This window comes from Gallinula chloropus (assembly GCF_964237585.1).
Source record: "Gallinula chloropus genome assembly, chromosome: 2".
Taxonomy (NCBI): Eukaryota; Metazoa; Chordata; class Aves; order Gruiformes; family Rallidae; genus Gallinula; species Gallinula chloropus.
In genome coordinates, this window is record NC_140086.1 from 47,172,482 (window position 1) to 47,190,927 (window position 18,446).

The 18,446-nt window shown below is 41.5% G+C and overlaps 1 protein-coding gene across 1 annotated transcript; it reads right to left on the bottom strand.

Moving 5' to 3' along the window:
- Nucleotides 1-246: 246 nt before the first annotated feature.
- On the bottom strand, nucleotides 247-18,446 carry RNF125 (ring finger protein 125; the record flags this gene model as incomplete). The annotated part of the gene is given in 7 exon segments (XM_084260609.1): nucleotides 247-342; nucleotides 2,243-2,333; nucleotides 3,639-3,680; nucleotides 3,682-3,731; nucleotides 6,167-6,190; nucleotides 6,194-6,320; nucleotides 18,238-18,446. Coding segments are annotated over 7 exon segments (639 nt in total).

An 18,446-nucleotide genomic window follows, 5' to 3' on the forward strand; every position in this document is an offset into this window, starting at 1 on the left:
TGAGTAACTTTCCCTTGTCTCACCCTTACATGGAAACAGAGCTGAGGACAGAATCCACGAGCTGGCACCTCTGAGTGGCAGACTGTGCTGTTTCTGTACAGGTCTGTCACACTTTGTGACTTCATGGTGCAGTGACCTGGTCAGTTCTTTTAATGAATTCTGAATCATAAAAGGTGTGGAAGAAGACACAGGTAAAGAAACCAAGTTCAGTAATTTGCAAATACCATTGCTCACTATGTAATCTTCTTAATGGAGTGTATGCCTGAGTTGAAGATGCCTTATAAAATTTCTGCTGAAATAGCTTGAATTTCTCACAGGTGTTAAACAGCAAAATGGACAACGCTATAAACAAATGGAAGGTAATGGTCGACTTTCCTCTTGGAGGTCTTGCAGAAAAAAATATTATCAGAGTTTAAAAAACCAGAAATGTGATGTAAGTAGATCTGCTACAGCCAAATGGCATTCTCTGAGCAAGAGGAATACTGCTGGGCACAGCGCACTGTCCCATCAACGGTCAGTTATGCTAATCCCTGCTGTGTAATTCATGCCTGCAAGTATCTCCAGGACTGTCAACCTGTGTAGATCTGATGGTTAGTATACCCCCCTCTACTAACTACAAGAGAAGAGACACATGAAAGCACTTGTTTTATTCAAAACAAAATTAGTTTATCATCCAAACAATTAATGTATCAGTTTTATCATTCAAACAGTAAACTAATAACAAATAATCCATTTGTTTATCATCCAAGCCCCTGTTTTGATGATGAACTGCTACAAGAAACATACGGGATGTCTCTGGTCATCAATAACAAATTAATTCATCTGTGTGTCTACTACAGAAGTGCCCAAAAGGTTTTATCAAAAGCAAAGCTGAATTGCTACCTGTGGGTTCTTCCTAATGCAGGGGCTGCAGTTGGTGCAACAGGTATTTCTCTAAGCAATGTCATGAGAACATTGCGCATGCCAAAGGGATGATTATCATGGAATACACCGTGTGTGAATACAGTGTGTGAATACACCATTTGTATACTCAAAATAGCTTTATGACATGTTGTGGTAACGATAGAACACACAAAAAAATCCTATGCCTTTTTAGAACTGAAAGTCCAATGTGCTTATTCCGAGGTTGAAATAGCAAGGTTGCAATAACTACACCTTGATTCAGGTAGTCCTGAAATCCTGAAACAGTTAAACCAAAGATGTTTCAGAATGAAAGGGAAGGGTCAGCATGTCGGTAGCAGACAGCAAAGTGCACCTTTCTTTGCTTTGTCTTCATGATATGGTGTCTATAGTTTAGAAACCAACTAAAGTGGTTACAAAACCAGTATGACTTAAAAGATCACATTTTCATTTCCTTGTGAAACAATTTTTACATTATTTGTAGACAAACAATTCTGAATATTACTTTTTCCATTAGGTTCCAAAGAAACGTGCAACAAAGGCTGTATAATGCATATTGCAAGTCTCTCAGGATCAGTTTGTGTATGCAATTATGAACTGAGCAAAGGATTTAATAATTTTCTATGTCTTAAGGCTTATTTTTTGCCCTACAGCTACACAATACAGCTATTTGCCCTGAGTGAAAGAAAGAGAGCCTATAGACTCATAGGGTTACTTACTAATATGATCATGGTTGAAGTGGTGAAAATTGGTAGAAGGAAATCGAAATCCCACCCACTGCAGGAAACAGGAACCTGGGTTGATTTGTCTGCAAATCCTTCAGTCTGCAACCTCTCTAAACCACCCCTTCTGCAAGATGGGAGAATTGGAGTCTGAAATGCCTCAGCAAATGTTGATCAGGGAAGTAAATTATGCTCCTTGGGATCTGAGGCTCAGACTATGGACCTCAATCCTACAAACAGGGTCACAGTGCAACCTTACAGCCTCCATGGACCTGAGTTTAGGTCAGTAGAAATAGCACATGAGGAATTTAAATGCAGGGAAGTCACTGAACCTAATAATGCTTGTTTTCTTGTTTCACTTGTAAGTCTTCCAACACCATTTTGGTCCTCCTACTAGCGCTCACACTGATAGGGGTGCTAATATTTTAAATGTATAAGTATGATGCCTTTCTGTGAGAGAAGGGGAGAGGGAATGACCATGGGTAAGTTTTTCCTCTCCTGTCAGAAACAATTAAACAACTGAATATATTTTACCATTGTCCGTTTTCTCCTATCAGTAATGCTTGCTAGAATTAATTTAACATGTGAATTCAGTAAAATATATACTAATGCACATTAACCACTGCTCTCCTTTCCGATCTATGGTAAGCGAAACAGTGGCCCATTAGCTCATCCTCATCTCTGTCACGCTGGCAGTAAGGACAGGAATATCTGGGAATATGGGGTAGTAGATTGTTGGTGGCTGTGGAGAACTGATATGTTCTTAGTACTGAAAGCAACAGAAGTATTCACATTTCTTCAGCCAGGTATCATTAGAAGCTGCTTTGCCCACAGCTAAAATGCAGCATGGGTGTGTGACATGTAGCCCGGGTGTGACGTACGCTGTGCGGGCAAAAGGTCAGCCTTGCTAATGGACGCAGAGAACACTGCACAGAACTGTGCCAGCCTGTCAGGATATCGATCCAGAAAAAGTCTTAACATACCCATGACCTCAGAGGAGAATGGATGAAAGTACAGAGCACGACCGCTACCACATTTGATAAAAGCACCATTTAATTGCTGCGATACACTTGGAGCCTGTGTCACCAAAGTGCCAACTCTCAGGAGCCCTCGTTAAGTACTGACACTTTCTCACAGGGGATTCCTGCTTCATTCTCAGTACAGACTGTGGTCTTATTGCACGGTGGGAACACCGTTTGCAGGTTAATGAAGTTTGCAGCTGCGTGTGGACGAGCCTTCAGTTTTTTCTGAGCATCACAAAAGAGCAATCAAAACAACAGAAGAGATAGCTCTTCTGTGCAAGCAACCTGAAAAATACGTCATTTAGGAATTTAGGCAGCAAAGAAAATAGATACTTTAAACTACATATATTAAAAATTTTATTTTAATAATGCTATCAAAATTGTTCCTACTGGTTAATGGACAAAACCAAAGGCCATTCAACTTCAAGACCTCAGTCATTCTAGAATTGCTATACCTGTTGATTGCTCTAACAGGTGTTGCCCTGAAAGAGAATGAAAGGGACAAAGAATTTGGATTTCTGACATATGACACTCATATATTCTGTAAATATAAATATTCTCTCTATGCACTGTAAGTATTTAAGGAAGAAAAGCTGACAGTCTGCTTAATTAAAAAACATTTCTAAAGAAAAAATTATTAGGTGAGAACCATTAAGTTGAGATTATTACTAGTGTTATTCACTCTGGAAACAACATTTTGAAGGAGCTTTATTTGCACGTAAACAAAAAAAAATAACAAAACCTGCTGGCTTGTCAAAATAGTTGTTTCTACAAAACAGGTCACATGGAGCTAAATCTTAACAAAATCATAGTAAGGGGAAGTAAAATCTATTATTTTGTAGTCATACACACAAATTAAATACTATTTGAGTATTATGATTTTGAAATATTACTAAAGGATTCATGTTCAATTCTATAAACAGAAACAAGTTCCAATTAAAAAAACACCAACATATGAGAGTTGTTCTACCCGCTTGACTTTACTAAGATTTACCTTGTTACAGCATCTCCAAGCTCCTGTACAGGTCCATATTCTTATATATATCTCAAAAGTTCTTAAATGAGCTCTTATCTCACTCAGACACACCTAAGCCATGAGAAGAAGGGGGGTCTTAGGTTTTATACCGTGACACATTCATGAAAATACATCACTTTTGGAATATTTTCTAATTCAAAGACTAACTTCAACATCATGGCTATACCCAAGGAAGAAAACACATTTCCTACTCCTAGCTCAGTTCCTCAAATATTTTTGTAACTGGTTTGCTAAGCTCCTTAAACATTTTTGTAACTGGTTCAGCATTGTAATAATAACATTCAGCTTATCAGGGTGAAATGAATTTGAGTGAATTATTATTGGTTTCAAATTATTTTATATGCCAATTATGTTGTCCCTTAGCATTTTAGAATGTAATTTGGGAGGCAAGAGGGAAGCATTTCTAGTTTGGGGAGGGGGACCCTCTTAGTTCACATCTTTCTCTGGTTTTAATGGTGAAAACGAAAAAACACCACCAACCCACTATATGTACATTCCAAGCTGAGGGCCCAATTCTGACTTCAGTGAAATCATGAGCAAAACTTTTTTAGAGACTCATTGAAGATAAAAGTTGGAGTTTATATTGCTGCTGCTACTAGCTGTCTTATTCCCTTCAACTCAGAACCTCCATACCACAAATCTGATGAAGCACAGTCGTGAAGTGTTTTCTAGGACAGGAAAGAATATGAAGTGATATGAAGTTGCCATGTTGAGAGGCATTGAAGTATTGTTTGCACAGAAACAGTGCAGAGGAATCAGTCCTACTTACAGGTTATTCGATATTCTTAACCCTTAAGCATTAGTGACCAGTTGGGGTGAACCTTGGTGAAGAAATGGAACATAACCCTGCGCCAGCTGCCTGGGCCACAGCTCCACTACAAGCCATCGCCCTGACTGCAGATGCAGCAGAATGAAACATGCTCATGTCACAGTCACTTGATGGCAGTTTCCACTCCCTGAGTGGAAGCTGCAAATGAAATTAGGTTTATACTAAGGCAGTAATCCATGCATTGGCATGACTGAGACACTGCGGGAGCAGTTGCCCAAGGGTAGGCTGCCAAATATCAGAGATGCCATACAGAGGTATCTTGATGCTATGATGTGTTGAACATGCTCGCCTTTTCAACATATCTTAATGGCCTCACATATGGTTTTATGGAAGAAACAGAGCCCATCCTTTCTGTGGCCATAAGAAAGATCTTAAACTCCTGCAGATAACCACAAGCAGGTGATTTACATTCTGCCACTGAGCAGCAAAAAGCTGTGCTTCAGCTATACTTATTGAGAAGCCTAACTAAGCTGTATGGAGCTCAGCACTCCTTAACATACCCGTTACAACTGAGTTCCTTCCACAAAGCCAGGTTTTTAACAAATATTGAAATTAAATTCAAGATTTAGCTATTGTTACTATCAAGGTGTTGCAGTCCATGCTTTTCATTTTTGCAGCAAATAGAGAATCCATAGCAAAAAGGTAAAGAACCAAGAGCCTTTACAACGGAGAAACATTTTTTGCTGCTTTTCCTAAGCTTATGGTCCCGGTAATTCCCTACAGCCCTGCAAACAGCAGTCTTTCTGAAGTTCACACATTTGCTTGCTGGTTTGCATTTACGACCCTTTCACACCGCTGCTGCTAGACAAGATTTAAGGGTATTGCTTTGCAGTAGTTAGGGCAAGAGATGTTATAAACGCCAGGAGGAAACAAAAAGAGGGAGTCACATCTAAACTGTACATTCTCCTCCCACAAACCAACACAGGTATAAAAATACAAGGGAAGAACAGGGCTGAAGAGTGTTCATTAAGAGGCACAGAGTAAATACTCACCAACGTGGCAGAAAATACTTGTTTTATGTGAGTTTTCAAGTACACGTACATTAATTCAATCTTGGTTAACTGTTTTTCCTACTGAAAACACTCTGTCCTCCACCACAAAGTCCTATTATGATTTTGCCCTGTATCTTGGTTTTGATGAAACATGATTAACACGTTCCAGTTCAAACAGCAGCATTTAAAACTGCTTTCACATGTAAGTGATGTTTCAAAGGCATTATTAAGACTTAAGGGAAAAAGCTCAGTTTAGGTAAGTTTACCAAAAGGGGCAGGGTGTTTAAAAAAATTAAAAATCAGAACATTTTCTCGCTTTGTCCTGTTTTTGCAACTGTAGCCAGGATTTTGATAATTAGGTAGTCATAATATATGTTAAAAAAAAAAAAAAGATTTGGTGTTTCTCCAGATAAAGCCAGTGTAGGGAATCAAGAAATTTCAGGTTCCAAATGTTTGGCTTGAGCTTAATATTTACATCAGCACCAAGCTGTGTTTTAGAGCTCTTTTAGATATGGAACTTGATAAATCACAAAAATTTATTCTTCCATTGTCATGCTGGTGGAGTTTCTCTATTTGCCCGTAAAAAGGAATCTTAATACAGTTAGTTCCCATGCATGGATACATCTCTGGAATTATTTAGCAGTTACGTGTTCAAGGCTGTGAACTTGTGTTTCCCATTCTGTGCAATTTCAGTATGTGCTCTCCATCTTCCTGGCAATAGCAGTAGCTGGAATTCCTTCAGAAGGAAGATAAGCACCACAGCAAGGGCATGCCCACGCATTATTCTTTAAACTTGCAGAAATACAGGAATGACAGAATCCATACATAGAAAGAAACAAAACCATATGTGATAATCTCCCCCAAAACTTGCTTCAAATAAGGCAGGGTATAGCAAAGTCAAAACTTTGCACCAGATGACATCCCCAGCATTACATTGCAGAGCATTTGTTCTTCTGAGGGTATGATGTTAAGAAAATTGTAGGTATTGTTCCTGCAGCCCTGCTTGTGTTAAGCAGAGCACTGAAAACAGACCAGCTGAGCATGCTGGTAGCACTGAAATGTATGTGGCCCATTCCAGAGCAGAAGTGAGGAATCCTGCCTGTTATAAATTGAGACTACAATGGATCATAATCCAATTAGAATTTTATTAATTATAGCAAGTAGAATATGAGCAAAGACAGCGCTGGACGGCAGGAGAGTCTGCGCTCTGCCAACTGCCGTGCTGATCAGTTCAAACAGTCCCCTTTTATATATTTTTTACTTCCGTGTTCATGAAGTAGTGGAGGTACTGTGCGTATGCTTCAGTTGTTGTTAGGGGGTTGTTTTCTGCCTCTGGGTGGTCTTTGAGGCCGGAGTAAGAAGTCTTCCTCCTTTGTCCTATCTGTGGCTCCTGGACATCTGGTTATCTTGTACAAGCGGTATCTGGTTTAGTTTGTGTAAGCAATTGTGGTTATCTTATCCTGGACAAGCAGGTTTAGTTTGTGTAAGCAATTGTTACCTTATCCTGGACAAGCAGTGTCTGGTAGCTTGCATAAGCAATTGCACATTTTTGGTAGCTGCTGGCATAAGCCTTAATAAACAATATCCTGGTCCATAATTCCTCACAGTTATTTTTTACAAACTAAGATGTGGTGACCGATTTCGAAATGTGTCAGCAGATGTTGTGACGGGTTTCAAGATATAAGTCAGCAACCTCCCTGATATTAGAACTAATATTAGAAGCTAAGTGTTTTCCTGTCATTCATACTTTGTTTCAATGAACAAAATATTAACCCATTCACTACAATCCCCCCTTTTTCTTTTTCTTTATTCTTGTTCATTGAACCTTTTTTAATTCCTTTTTGGCCCATTCTAATTTCTCGTCGCCTGATTCTTCAGGTGATGATTCATATTGTGTTCTAATAAGCATTAAATGTGCTGCTTCTAAGCGTCCTTTTACAATGGTAATTAGTTTGTTAAAGATACATGGTCCAAATGTCAAACCTAATATTAGCAGGATGAGTGGTCCTGCTATAGTTGATAAAAGGGTAGTTAACCAAGGAGAATAGTCGAACCAGGATTCGTACCAGTTTTGATTAGTCTCTCTCTTTTTTTTTTTTTTTTTTTTTTTTTTTTTTTTTTTTTTTTTTTTTTTTTTTTTTTTTCGAGCCCTTCCCTTAACTCAGTCATGGAATCTCATACCACAACCGTGTGATCTACATAGAAGCAGCATTCTTCTCCCAGAGCGGCACAAAGCCCACCTTGTTGTAGAAAAAGGATATCCATCCCTCTTCTATTTTGTAAAACTACCTCTGATAATGAGGTCAAGGATTTTCCACAATATCCATACCCCGGGGTAGTTACAGTAACCTTTACCCAGATTGGAAGCAGGACACCAATAAGTTTGATACAATGATTGATCACCAAATTTGGGAAATCCTAGTTGTGAAGGAAATATGTCCTTTAGTTTAAATTCAAAAAATGGATTACCCGGTGTGGTAGTTTTGTGGAGTGCCTTGTCACTGGAAAGGTGACGCAGGACCCACTTAAATGGTTGATGAGGATTTCCATTTGCTTGAGTTATTATTAATAACAAGATTAACGGTATACCAGGAAAAAGGGTGTCTGTTAATTTGGCTAATTTAAGTATACTTTTACCAGTCCTGGGGAAGTTCGGCCATTGCTGTTTTTGCGTCCCATTGTTCTGGTTCTTTTCTCCACAGTTTGTTCCTCCTCTGCCTCGCCTGTCGACTCGGTTGCTTCGAGCCACGGGGGGTACCATCTTCTCGGCAGCAAGGGAATTCTTCAGGAGAACAGCTGATCTGGGCTTTTTTTTTTCCTATTTATATAGGCTTCCCACTTTGCAGCTTTAACTAATGGGGCAAAACAAGACACCGTTATTACTTCCCTTCTGCACTTTATAGCCAAGATATCAGCTACAAAGGGGACTGGCTCGTTGGAATGGTAACAATAATATTGAGGGTTTATTCTTTTGGTAAAAATTTCCCACCACTCACGAGATTCTCGGACAATTTCTTGTGTTAGCTCTAATTGTTTTAGTTTCCACTCAGTGAGTGTTCTTTGAATTTTCCAACACTGTGTACAAACCCCTATTGGCGGGTATCCATATCCACAGTGTGCCCACCATTTATCTTGGCATACCTTGCACCTAAAACAAGCAAATGGATAACAATTACAGTTTTAATTATTACACTTAATTTTTACGTCAAAGGTACATGTATTACTTATATCAACATATTCTCTAAATTCAATATTATGTGGTTGCATGGGTCTAACAGTTTTCCTTTTGCACACTTTGTGTTTTTCCAGATGTAATAGACAAAAAAGAAATAATTATAGCAAATATAAACGACAACATGCACTTTATACCAAAAGGTAGTGCAGCAAAATAATCAAATAAAGTCTTTATCATCACGTTATCTTTTCAGGGTTATCTTGGTGTCACCTGGAGTACTGATTATTTTCCAGTGGGGTCTTGTCACTGGGCCTTTAATGCGACTGGCATGAGTCCATCCACGCTCAGCAGTCCGGACAGCTGTTTCTGTTGTAAGCAAAACAAGATAAGGTCCCTCCCAATGGGGTTTTAGGGTTTCTTCTTTCCACGTTTTAACCAATATCCAGTCCCCAGGTTTAAAATTGTGAATTTTTAAGTCCAACGGGGGTCGTTGCACAATCAGTCCACGTTCCCAAAGTTTGTTGCGATGTTCTGCTAATTGTGAAACATATTCATTAATCACACGATCTCGAATTAAAACATTTGTTTGTGGACTTTCAATTCTATAGGACATTCCATATACCATTTCAAACGCTGATATTCCTATATCTGCTCGGGGCCTGGTTCTGAGAATTAATAGTGCCATGGGTAGGCACTTAGTCCATGATAATCTGGTTTCTATCATTAATTTAGTCAAAATAGTTTTGATTTCTCCATTCATCCTTTCAACTTTTCCCGAACTTTGTGGATGCCATGGAGTATGGTATTCCCACTTAATACCCAAGTTTTCTGTTAGATCTCTAACAATTTTTGACACAAAATGTGTTCCTCTGTCCGAGTCGATTACATCAGGTACTCCATATCGAGGTACAATGTGTTCAAGTAATACCTTAGTAACTTGGTTAGCAGTTGCTTTGGAGGTGGGAAAAGCCTCAACATAATGTGTTAAATGATCCACCATTACTAATAAATATTTGTAACGCCCTACCCTGGGTAGTTCAGTAAAATCCACTTGTATGTGTGAGAAAGGTCTATATGCTGGGGAACGTCCTCCAAGAGGTTTTTGTCTCATGTTGTTTCGATTAACCTTTTGACAGGTCTCACAGGCTGCCGTTACTGTTTTTGCTATGTTATATACACCTATACAGGCAAACCGTTGACTGAAATGATCAACTAACGCCTGCGTTCCCCAGTGTGTTTTACTGTGTATTTTTGAAAATATTTCGAGTGCTATGCCCTTCGGCAAGACTTCTCTTCCATCTGGTAATATATACTTACCATCCTGTTCCTTAGCTCCCATTTGTTTTAGTTTTTCCTTTTCTATAGATTCAAAACTTAAATTTTTATTAACAGGTACTTGTTGCATAATTAAAATCGTATTATAATTGCCTGCCACTCGTTTTGCTTCTATATCGGCTGCATTATTTCCTCTAACTTGATAACTTGTACCTCGCTGGTGTCCCTTTATATGTACAACTGCTATTTTATTCGGCATTTTCAACGCCCCCAGAACTCGCCGAATTAATTCCGGGTGTATCAGTTCTTTTCCCTGTGAATTAATAAATCCTCTTTCCTCCCATATTTTCCCAAAGGTTTGTACTACTCCGAACGCATAGCGTGAGTCTGTATATATAGTTCCATCCTTTCCCTTCAGTGACACTAATGCTTTCCATAATGCATACAGTTCACAGGCTTGAGCCGACCAGCTGGCACTCAGGGGGCCTGATTCTATTATCTTAAATTCACCTTTTTCCAACTTAACGATGGCATATCCAGACAATCGTTTACCTTCTATTATTCGAGATGACCCATCTATAAAAACTATTTCTCCATGTTGTAATTCCTCTTCTTCTAGATCTGGTCGAATTCGTGTTTGCTGTTCAATCGTTTGAAAACAATCATGTACTAGCTCAGTACTTTCCCCCGGGTATAAAAATTCTGCGGGGTTAACCGCTCCGATAGTCCTTAGGGACAGTTTTGGAGATTCTATGAGTATTCCCTCATACTTTAGTAGTCGGCTATCTGTAAGCCATTTTTCTGCTTTTTGTTGAAGCACCCCCCTTATATTATGAGGTGCATATAGGACAACTTCTCCATTAAAGGTAATACGATTTGTTTCCTCAAGTAATAAGGCAGCAGCAACAATGATTTGTAAACAACTTGGCCAACCCCTGCTCACAGGATCTAACAGCTTTGATAAGTAAGCCACCGGTTTCTTTTGTCCAGCCCATTTCTGAGTTAATACTCCAAATGCCGTTCCTTCATGTATGTTAACGAATAAATGGAATGGCCGCTTTAAATCTGGGAGGCTTAAAACTGGTGCTTGACTTAGCTCCCTTTTGAGACTGGCAAACTGCTCTTGATCCTGAGGGGTCCACTTGGGTATTTTGTCTTTAGACAGTTGTTCATATAAAAATTTAACTTTAAAGCTGTAGTTCTCTATCCATTGCCTACAATACCCAAATAGCCCTAATGCCTGCCGAATTTGCCTCTTAGTGACAGGCATAGGTAATTCTAAAATTCCTTTAATGCGCTCTGGATCCAATATTTTCTTGCCATTAAACAAATAGTGCCCCAAATATTTCACCTTTTCCTCCACAAATTGTAACTTTTCTTGTGATACCCGTAGTCCTTTTTGTGCAAGAAAGTTTAGGAGCCGAATGCTTTCTTTTCTTACATCTTCCTTATTATTCCCTGCTATTAGCAGATCATCTACATACTGTAACAGCACGTTTCCTGTTTGTACCTGGTATTCTTTTAAGAGCTCTTCCAGGGCCTGTCCAAACAGATTAGGGGACTCAGTAAACCCCTGGGGGAGCACGGTCCATCTCAATTGCTGTCTACGACCTGTCTCTATGTCCTCCCATTCAAAGGCAAAATAATCACGGCATTCTTCTGCCAGTGGACAGGCCCAAAAGGCATCCTTTAAATCAATCACACTATACCAGGAGTTATGGGGTCCTAGCTTGCTTAGCAGTGTGTATGGATTTGCTACTACAGGGAACCGGGTGATAGTTCTTTTGTTTATTTCCCTTAAATCATGTACAAGCCGATATTTTCCATTTGGCTTCCTCACAGGCAAAATGGGGGTATTAAAGGGTGACATACAAGGCTCTAAGATTCCTTGTGCTAACAATCGATCAATTTCTGGTTTTAATCCTCTCCGTCCCTCTAGGGATATGGGATATTGCCTTACCCTCACAGGTACGTGGGGTTCGGAAATTTGAATTTTAATCGGTGGGATTTCCAGTTTGCTTATTGTGTCTGGGGAGTACCAGACATCGGGGTTAATTTGTTTTTGATCGTCCACGGTCAAAGGATAAGCAGACACTGTTAGCTCTTGATTCTTTACTTTAATTTCTAATTGCAATTCAACAATTAAGTCTCGTCCTAACAGATTAAATTCTGTTTCAGGGACGAGCAAGAGTTCACCCATTCCAAATTTATTTTCAGTTTCGAATACTACATTTTTGATTTTGCTTACTTTAAAGGGTTCTCCTTTTGCCCCAATTACTTGTACCTTTTCAGGGGAAACTTTACATCCCTCAGGTATTTGCCTAATAGTCGATTTCTCAGCCCCAGTGTCTACTAAAAAGGTGAACTCTTGTTTATGGGGACCTATCTTTAATTTTATCAAGGGCTCATGATGACTCCGGTCCCCTAAGATATAGAGCCCCTGACTCTCCTATTCCGTTTTCAATATTTCCTCATCCCTGATCCTTTCTCTGCAATTCTTCTTTATATGTCCCCTCTTTCCACAGTAAAAACAACATCTCTGTTCCTTCTTCACTACTACGTTCCCTTGTTTTATTCCAGCGGATCTGTGTTCACCAGTCCGCTCTTTGCGATCCTCTCTGACCGCTGCTACCATCATTCTTACTTGTCGCTTGCTACTCTCTTCTTCCCGCCTTACGTAGACTTTCTGAGCTTCCCTCAATAATTCATCCAACCCTCTATTTTGCCAGTCTTCTAACTTTTCAATTTTCTTTCTGATATCTTCCCATGATTTTGCTACAAACTGAGTTTTGAGGAGTGCTTGCCCTAAAGGGTCGTCTGGATTTACCCCAGAGTACAGCTGAAGGGCTTTCCTCAGTCGTTCCAGCCACTCAGTAGGGCTCTCATCTTTCTTTTGCATTTCATTAAATGCTTTATTGATATTCTGGCCACGGGGTACTGCTTCTTTAATCCCCTGAATTACTATAGTTCTCAGGTCCTGCATATGAGTTCTATGCATCGGATCCTGATTATTCCAATTAGGTCTTTGGAGTGGCCATTTAATATCTGCTTGGGGTCCCTGGGCATGCTGAGTATCCCACAGTCTCATTCCTGCTCGTCTAATCATATCTCTTTCCTCGGTAGTAAATAATTGACCAAGGATAGATTGCATCTCATCCCAAGTATAAAGGTTTGGTCCCAAAAATTGATCTAATCTTTCTGCCACTCCGAATGGGTCCTCAATTAAGTTTCCCATCTCGGTTCTTTTAAAATCTCGTAGGTCAGCCGAGCTTAGGGGTACAGAAATATATCCAATCACAGGTTGAGGTCCCCCCATGGGCATTTCCCTTAGAGGGTATATCTGAGCTGCCTCTTTTTGACTTCTAGTCACGCGTCTAGGAGGAGGGGGAGACCCTTGTTCCGACTCTGGTGGGGGAGTGGGCGCTCTGGGGACCTCTGGAGGGGCTGTGGGAGCAGGAGAAGGAATGTAAGGAGGGGGGGTTAGAAGGGTTTCGTCTAACTCTTTTTTCTTTTTCTTTTGTTTAATTTTTACTTCATTCAGTGGGTAAAGTCTAGTTCCCGGTTTTTCTAGCCACACTTCCGCATACTGACTCTCCTCCGGGTTAAGGGGTTTTTTATTACTAACCCAGAGGTTTAATTGCTGTCTTACCCAATCCTCTTCTGACCCATAGACTGGCCAAAAGACATTTTTAGAAATCTTCTTCCCTCCCCATATCTTAGTACAATATTCTATCATTTTTTGCTTATCTTTCCCTAGAGTTCCAGGTAAATATCTCCAATTGTCTAAGATATATGCCAGAGGGGTATTCTTAGGTACAGTGGGTACCCTTCCCATGGGAGTCGAAGGCTTGCTGCCCTTCACCCCCATCTTCTGGATTATCCACAAACATACACTCACTCGCTCCCTTTGTTCCTGGCCCAGTCCCTCGCGGGAGATGGGAAACGCAGTACTTAAGAGTCCACACTCACTTGGTTCAGTATATCGAACCTCTCACTCGTTATAATCCAGGAAACCCAATCCCGCCCGAACGGCAAACCCGCGAAAAATTTCGCAATATACTTACGCGTCCTGCGTCTTCGTCCGGACTCCCGTGCACAGAATTTTTATGGGATTTTACCGGTTCCTCCTTTGCTCATTATCCTAGAATTTAGGTTCGTCGGTAAGGTTGAGGTAGGCTGTCGGTCGCGGGGCCGCGGATTGCCGCGGGGCGCCTCCCCGAGGACAGAAGCCCACCGTTCCTTATCCGAGTCACGGCACCAGATTGTTATAAATTGAGACTACAATGGATCATAATCCAATTAGAATTTTATTAATTATAGCAAGTAGAATATGAGCAAAGACAGCGCTGGACGGCAGGAGAGTCTGCGCTCTGCCAACTGCCGTGCTGATCAGTTCAAACAGTCCCCTTTTATATATTTTTTACTTCCGTGTTCATGAAGTAGTGGAGGTACTGTGCGTATGCTTCAGTTGTTGTTAGGGGGTTGTTTTCTGCCTCTGGGTGGTCTTTGAGGCCGGAGTAAGAAGTCTTCCTCCTTTGTCCTATCTGTGGCTCCTGGACATCTGGTTATCTTGTACAAGCGGTATCTGGTTTAGTTTGTGTAAGCAATTGTGGTTATCTTATCCTGGACAAGCAGGTTTAGTTTGTGTAAGCAATTGTTACCTTATCCTGGACAAGCAGTGTCTGGTAGCTTGCATAAGCAATTGCACATTTTTGGTAGCTGCTGGCATAAGCCTTAATAAACAATATCCTAGTCCATAATTCCTCACAGTTATTTTTTACAAACTAAGATGTGGTGACCGATTTCGAAATGTGTCAGCAGATGTTGTGACGGGTTTCGAGATATAAGTCAGCAACCTCCCTGATATTAGAACTAATATTAGAAGCTAAGTGTTTTCCTGTCATTCATACTTTGTTTCAATGAACAAAATATTAACCCATTCACTACACTGCCCAAGTGGGACAGGTAATGCCTGCAGTCCACGATTTCAAAACGTGTCATCACAGCAAAGATTCTCTCTCTCTTCCTTTATTTCTCTCTTTCTCTTTTTCTTTCTCTCTTTTCTCTCTTTCTCCTCTTTCTTCTCTTTCTCTCTCTCTTTTTCTTTTTTTTTTTTTTTTTTTGGTGTGTGTTACTACTGGAAAACATCACAAATATACACACTGATATCTTACTATCACTCTTCCTGAGCCCATACACAGAATAATACTCCATGCAGCTCCTGTAGGATGGCCAAGAATCCAGGTTGTTAAGATGAGGGAATTTCTCCAATATACCATGAATTCAGGAGTTGGAGAATTAATTTTAGGCAACAGTAGCAGGGGAAGTGTTAGGTTGTGGTGTGATAAGTGGTTTGTTTTTCTAGCCATCACAGGGTTTGGACTGGGTAAAAGCATATCTACCTCTCTGAGTGTCCAAGCCACTTCACTTCTCCCAATTTAGTAATAAAAGCAGATTGGATTAGTGCTCTCTGCAGCTGCTTCTGAAAGCTTTTTGACAGATAAGCGTTGGTGAATCTGCCTGTAGAGATTCAAGACATTACTGTCCTTCACTGTCTGAGCACCACTGCAAAGCCCCGGCACTAATGGCTCGGGAGACGCCTTTCTTTGCATTAGATTATTGCTCCCCACCACGTCGAGATAGGGATCTGTAGTGTCTGAGGAAGAGTGACAGTCTGGGGCTGCAAGGACTGACAAAAGAAAGGATGCACAACGACTGACTGACCCCCCTCTGGCTTTGCAGGGGCTAGAAGGAGCTGTGGTGGCAGACTGCAGCCCCCAGCGAGCACAACGCTGTGCTGCGAGCAACGGGCGAGCGCGCAGACACGTAAGGGCGAGGAGGTGGTGGAAGTCCTTGCACCTCTACGATAAAGTTGTGCTTGCACCCCTCTACTTGCAGTTCCTCACAGCTTGCAGCAGAAGCAGCGGGAGCCAGTGACACCTAAACCCACAAATCACTGCAGTCATGATCGGCAGGTCACTCAAACCACTGGCACATCCTGTGCCAATTCAGGATGTTAACCTCTGTGGAAGGTTCCTCGCCTTTCCTTCAGCCTCCTCTCTCAACCCTCCAGCCCAGCATAAGGTATCTCTCAGATACTCCTATTCAGTTGGGCATTTTAGTGTAAATCCACCCGCTCTCCCAGTTGCCAACCTTTGCACCTGAACTGCTAAGCCAGGGGGTCCACACTGCCCCCCGCCTGCTCTGCTATGTAGATGGTAACTCTGGCAGAGTGGAGTCGGGAACTCACTCTAAAACGTTTTAAACCACTGTAAAACAACTTGCCAAGCTTGTCAGTGTGTTCTTGCGACAACATTTCTAAGGCACTTAGCAGCCTGTGATCGACCTACAGGAGGATTTCAGATGTAATCTCTTCTTCGGAAGACTTCTTCACTATAGCTCCACTGAGCCATGTAAAATACAATCGAAGCCCAAGTCAGACAGAAGGTGGTATTTTGCAGTTACTTCACAGAAGTATAAATGATTACACAAAGTGCAAAGCGAGCACAGCCAAGACCCAGCAGGCTCCCTGTGGCCAAGGATAAACTCGGAATTGTTACACATGGTTTGCCCTCGGGCAGGTTTTATCTTAGATTATTCCTGTACTTTAGAGGGGGTTGAAAAGGTTTCCTTTGTTTCCCTGACAAACAGAAGAGTCTTCTATAAATAACCCTGCGCAAGGTTCACACGTGCTGTCTGAGAGCTTTTTCCCTGTTAATGTCACACAATATAAAATCTGATTACCCTTTGCCAGTTTGTTCACCCTCCCCCTAAAACTGTCAGTAGCAGAGAGGAGAAAAAAAATTAAAATAAAGGTGATATAAAGGATACAGGGATTGGCAAAGAACACTTAAACCCATCTATTATGCACAGTCTTTTGTTATCAGTCAGTGATTGGTTTGAGGACAAAAACTATTTGAAAGAATTTCAGGTTCAGCAAGAAAAAAAACCTTCCACCCTCAACCCAATCTATCACTCTACTTTACTTGCTCAGTCCGTACCTGAACAGGGAGAACAAATAAACAAAACTTAAAACAGGGAAGGTAGATGAAGTAAGACCTAAGCGTCTCAGGATATTGACCCTGGTCATCGCTAAAGTCCTACTTTCCCCCTCCCTTTCTTTACCCTCCAAATAATTGTCTCAAGACTCTGGAGACCATACAACATTTCTCACATCCAACAAAAACTAATACACTCGTTCTTGAAGGTACTGAGGATGAGTTGCATTTTTTCTCATACATACATAAATACATACACACATACACACACGTGTACGTCTCAGCTCAGGAGCATGTCATTTTCCATGATCTGTGACTTGGAATAAATAATAAAAACAAGCCTTCCCAGGTGAACAGTAGAAAAGATGCAGCTTTTTTTTAGCTTGCTCTCTGTTGAGAAGGAACTCTGGAAGTTGCATATAGTTTCTGAGGCCGAGAAGGGGTCTAGAAACATGCTATGAACTATATTTTCCAGAAATTGTTCCAAAACAACATCTTAAGCCATACTTATGACTGCCATTATCCTTAGAAGGATGCTTGTGCCAGGTGCCACTTTTGTAAAGGGAGTCACTAGCAGGTGTTTTATGTTTGTTCTTGCATTTTACACCTGCATACATCGCTTTGTGCTGATCTTTATGCTATGCTTACATCTGGGTAAGGTTTGAGATTAGGAGTGTTATTCCAATTATGGCTGACATTAAACTTGTGGTGAAGGCAACCTTTAGAAATACTCACTTGGAACGTGAACCAGAAGAACACGTTCACTCCAGAACATCTGTTTTTATGCAATGATTTTTATTTTAAAGTGGTCTGAAATAACCAGCCTTACCCTAAGGCAGCTATCCCAAAACTGATTTTCTGGCACACCCTTTAAGCAGATTTAACTGGGACGAATCTAGGCGTGTTTCTAGGTATTTGGCAGGGAAAACAACTCCTCTGTAGACAGCAGAGAAAACGACACAACTCATTTAAGGTAATTTCAGTAACTCGAGGTAATTTCAGTCGCAAAGGGGCTGTTTCCAGAGCTGCTTTACCTGCTTTGCCTGTGCCTACCGCCTACGGAGGCGGGCGGGCGCGGTGCTACTGCTGTGCCCGTACCAGTAAGTAAATCACTGATGAAAACCGATTCCTCTCTGTCTATTCATTTCAAAGCGGGCTTCCCCCACCCCCTCGGCTTTTCCCCGGGTGTTTTCACCTCAAACTCCTCCCACTGCCCCACACCCCGACCCTCACGCCTGCCTCTGCCGGCAGGAGACATCCCGGGACCGGGCAGCGGGAAGCCCCTTACACGTGTCCCCAGGGCGTCCGCACGGGGCGGTGCAGCACCTCCAGGCACACGGCGCACTCGAAGGAGGGGATGGGGCGGCTGCTGCCGGCACCATGGCACCGCCGCCCAGCGCCGAACCACCCAGCGCCCCTCCCGGCCCGCGGGAAGACCCCGCCGGGCGCCGACCGACACCGCCCCGGCACGGAGAGGGGACCGCGGGGCGCGCTCAT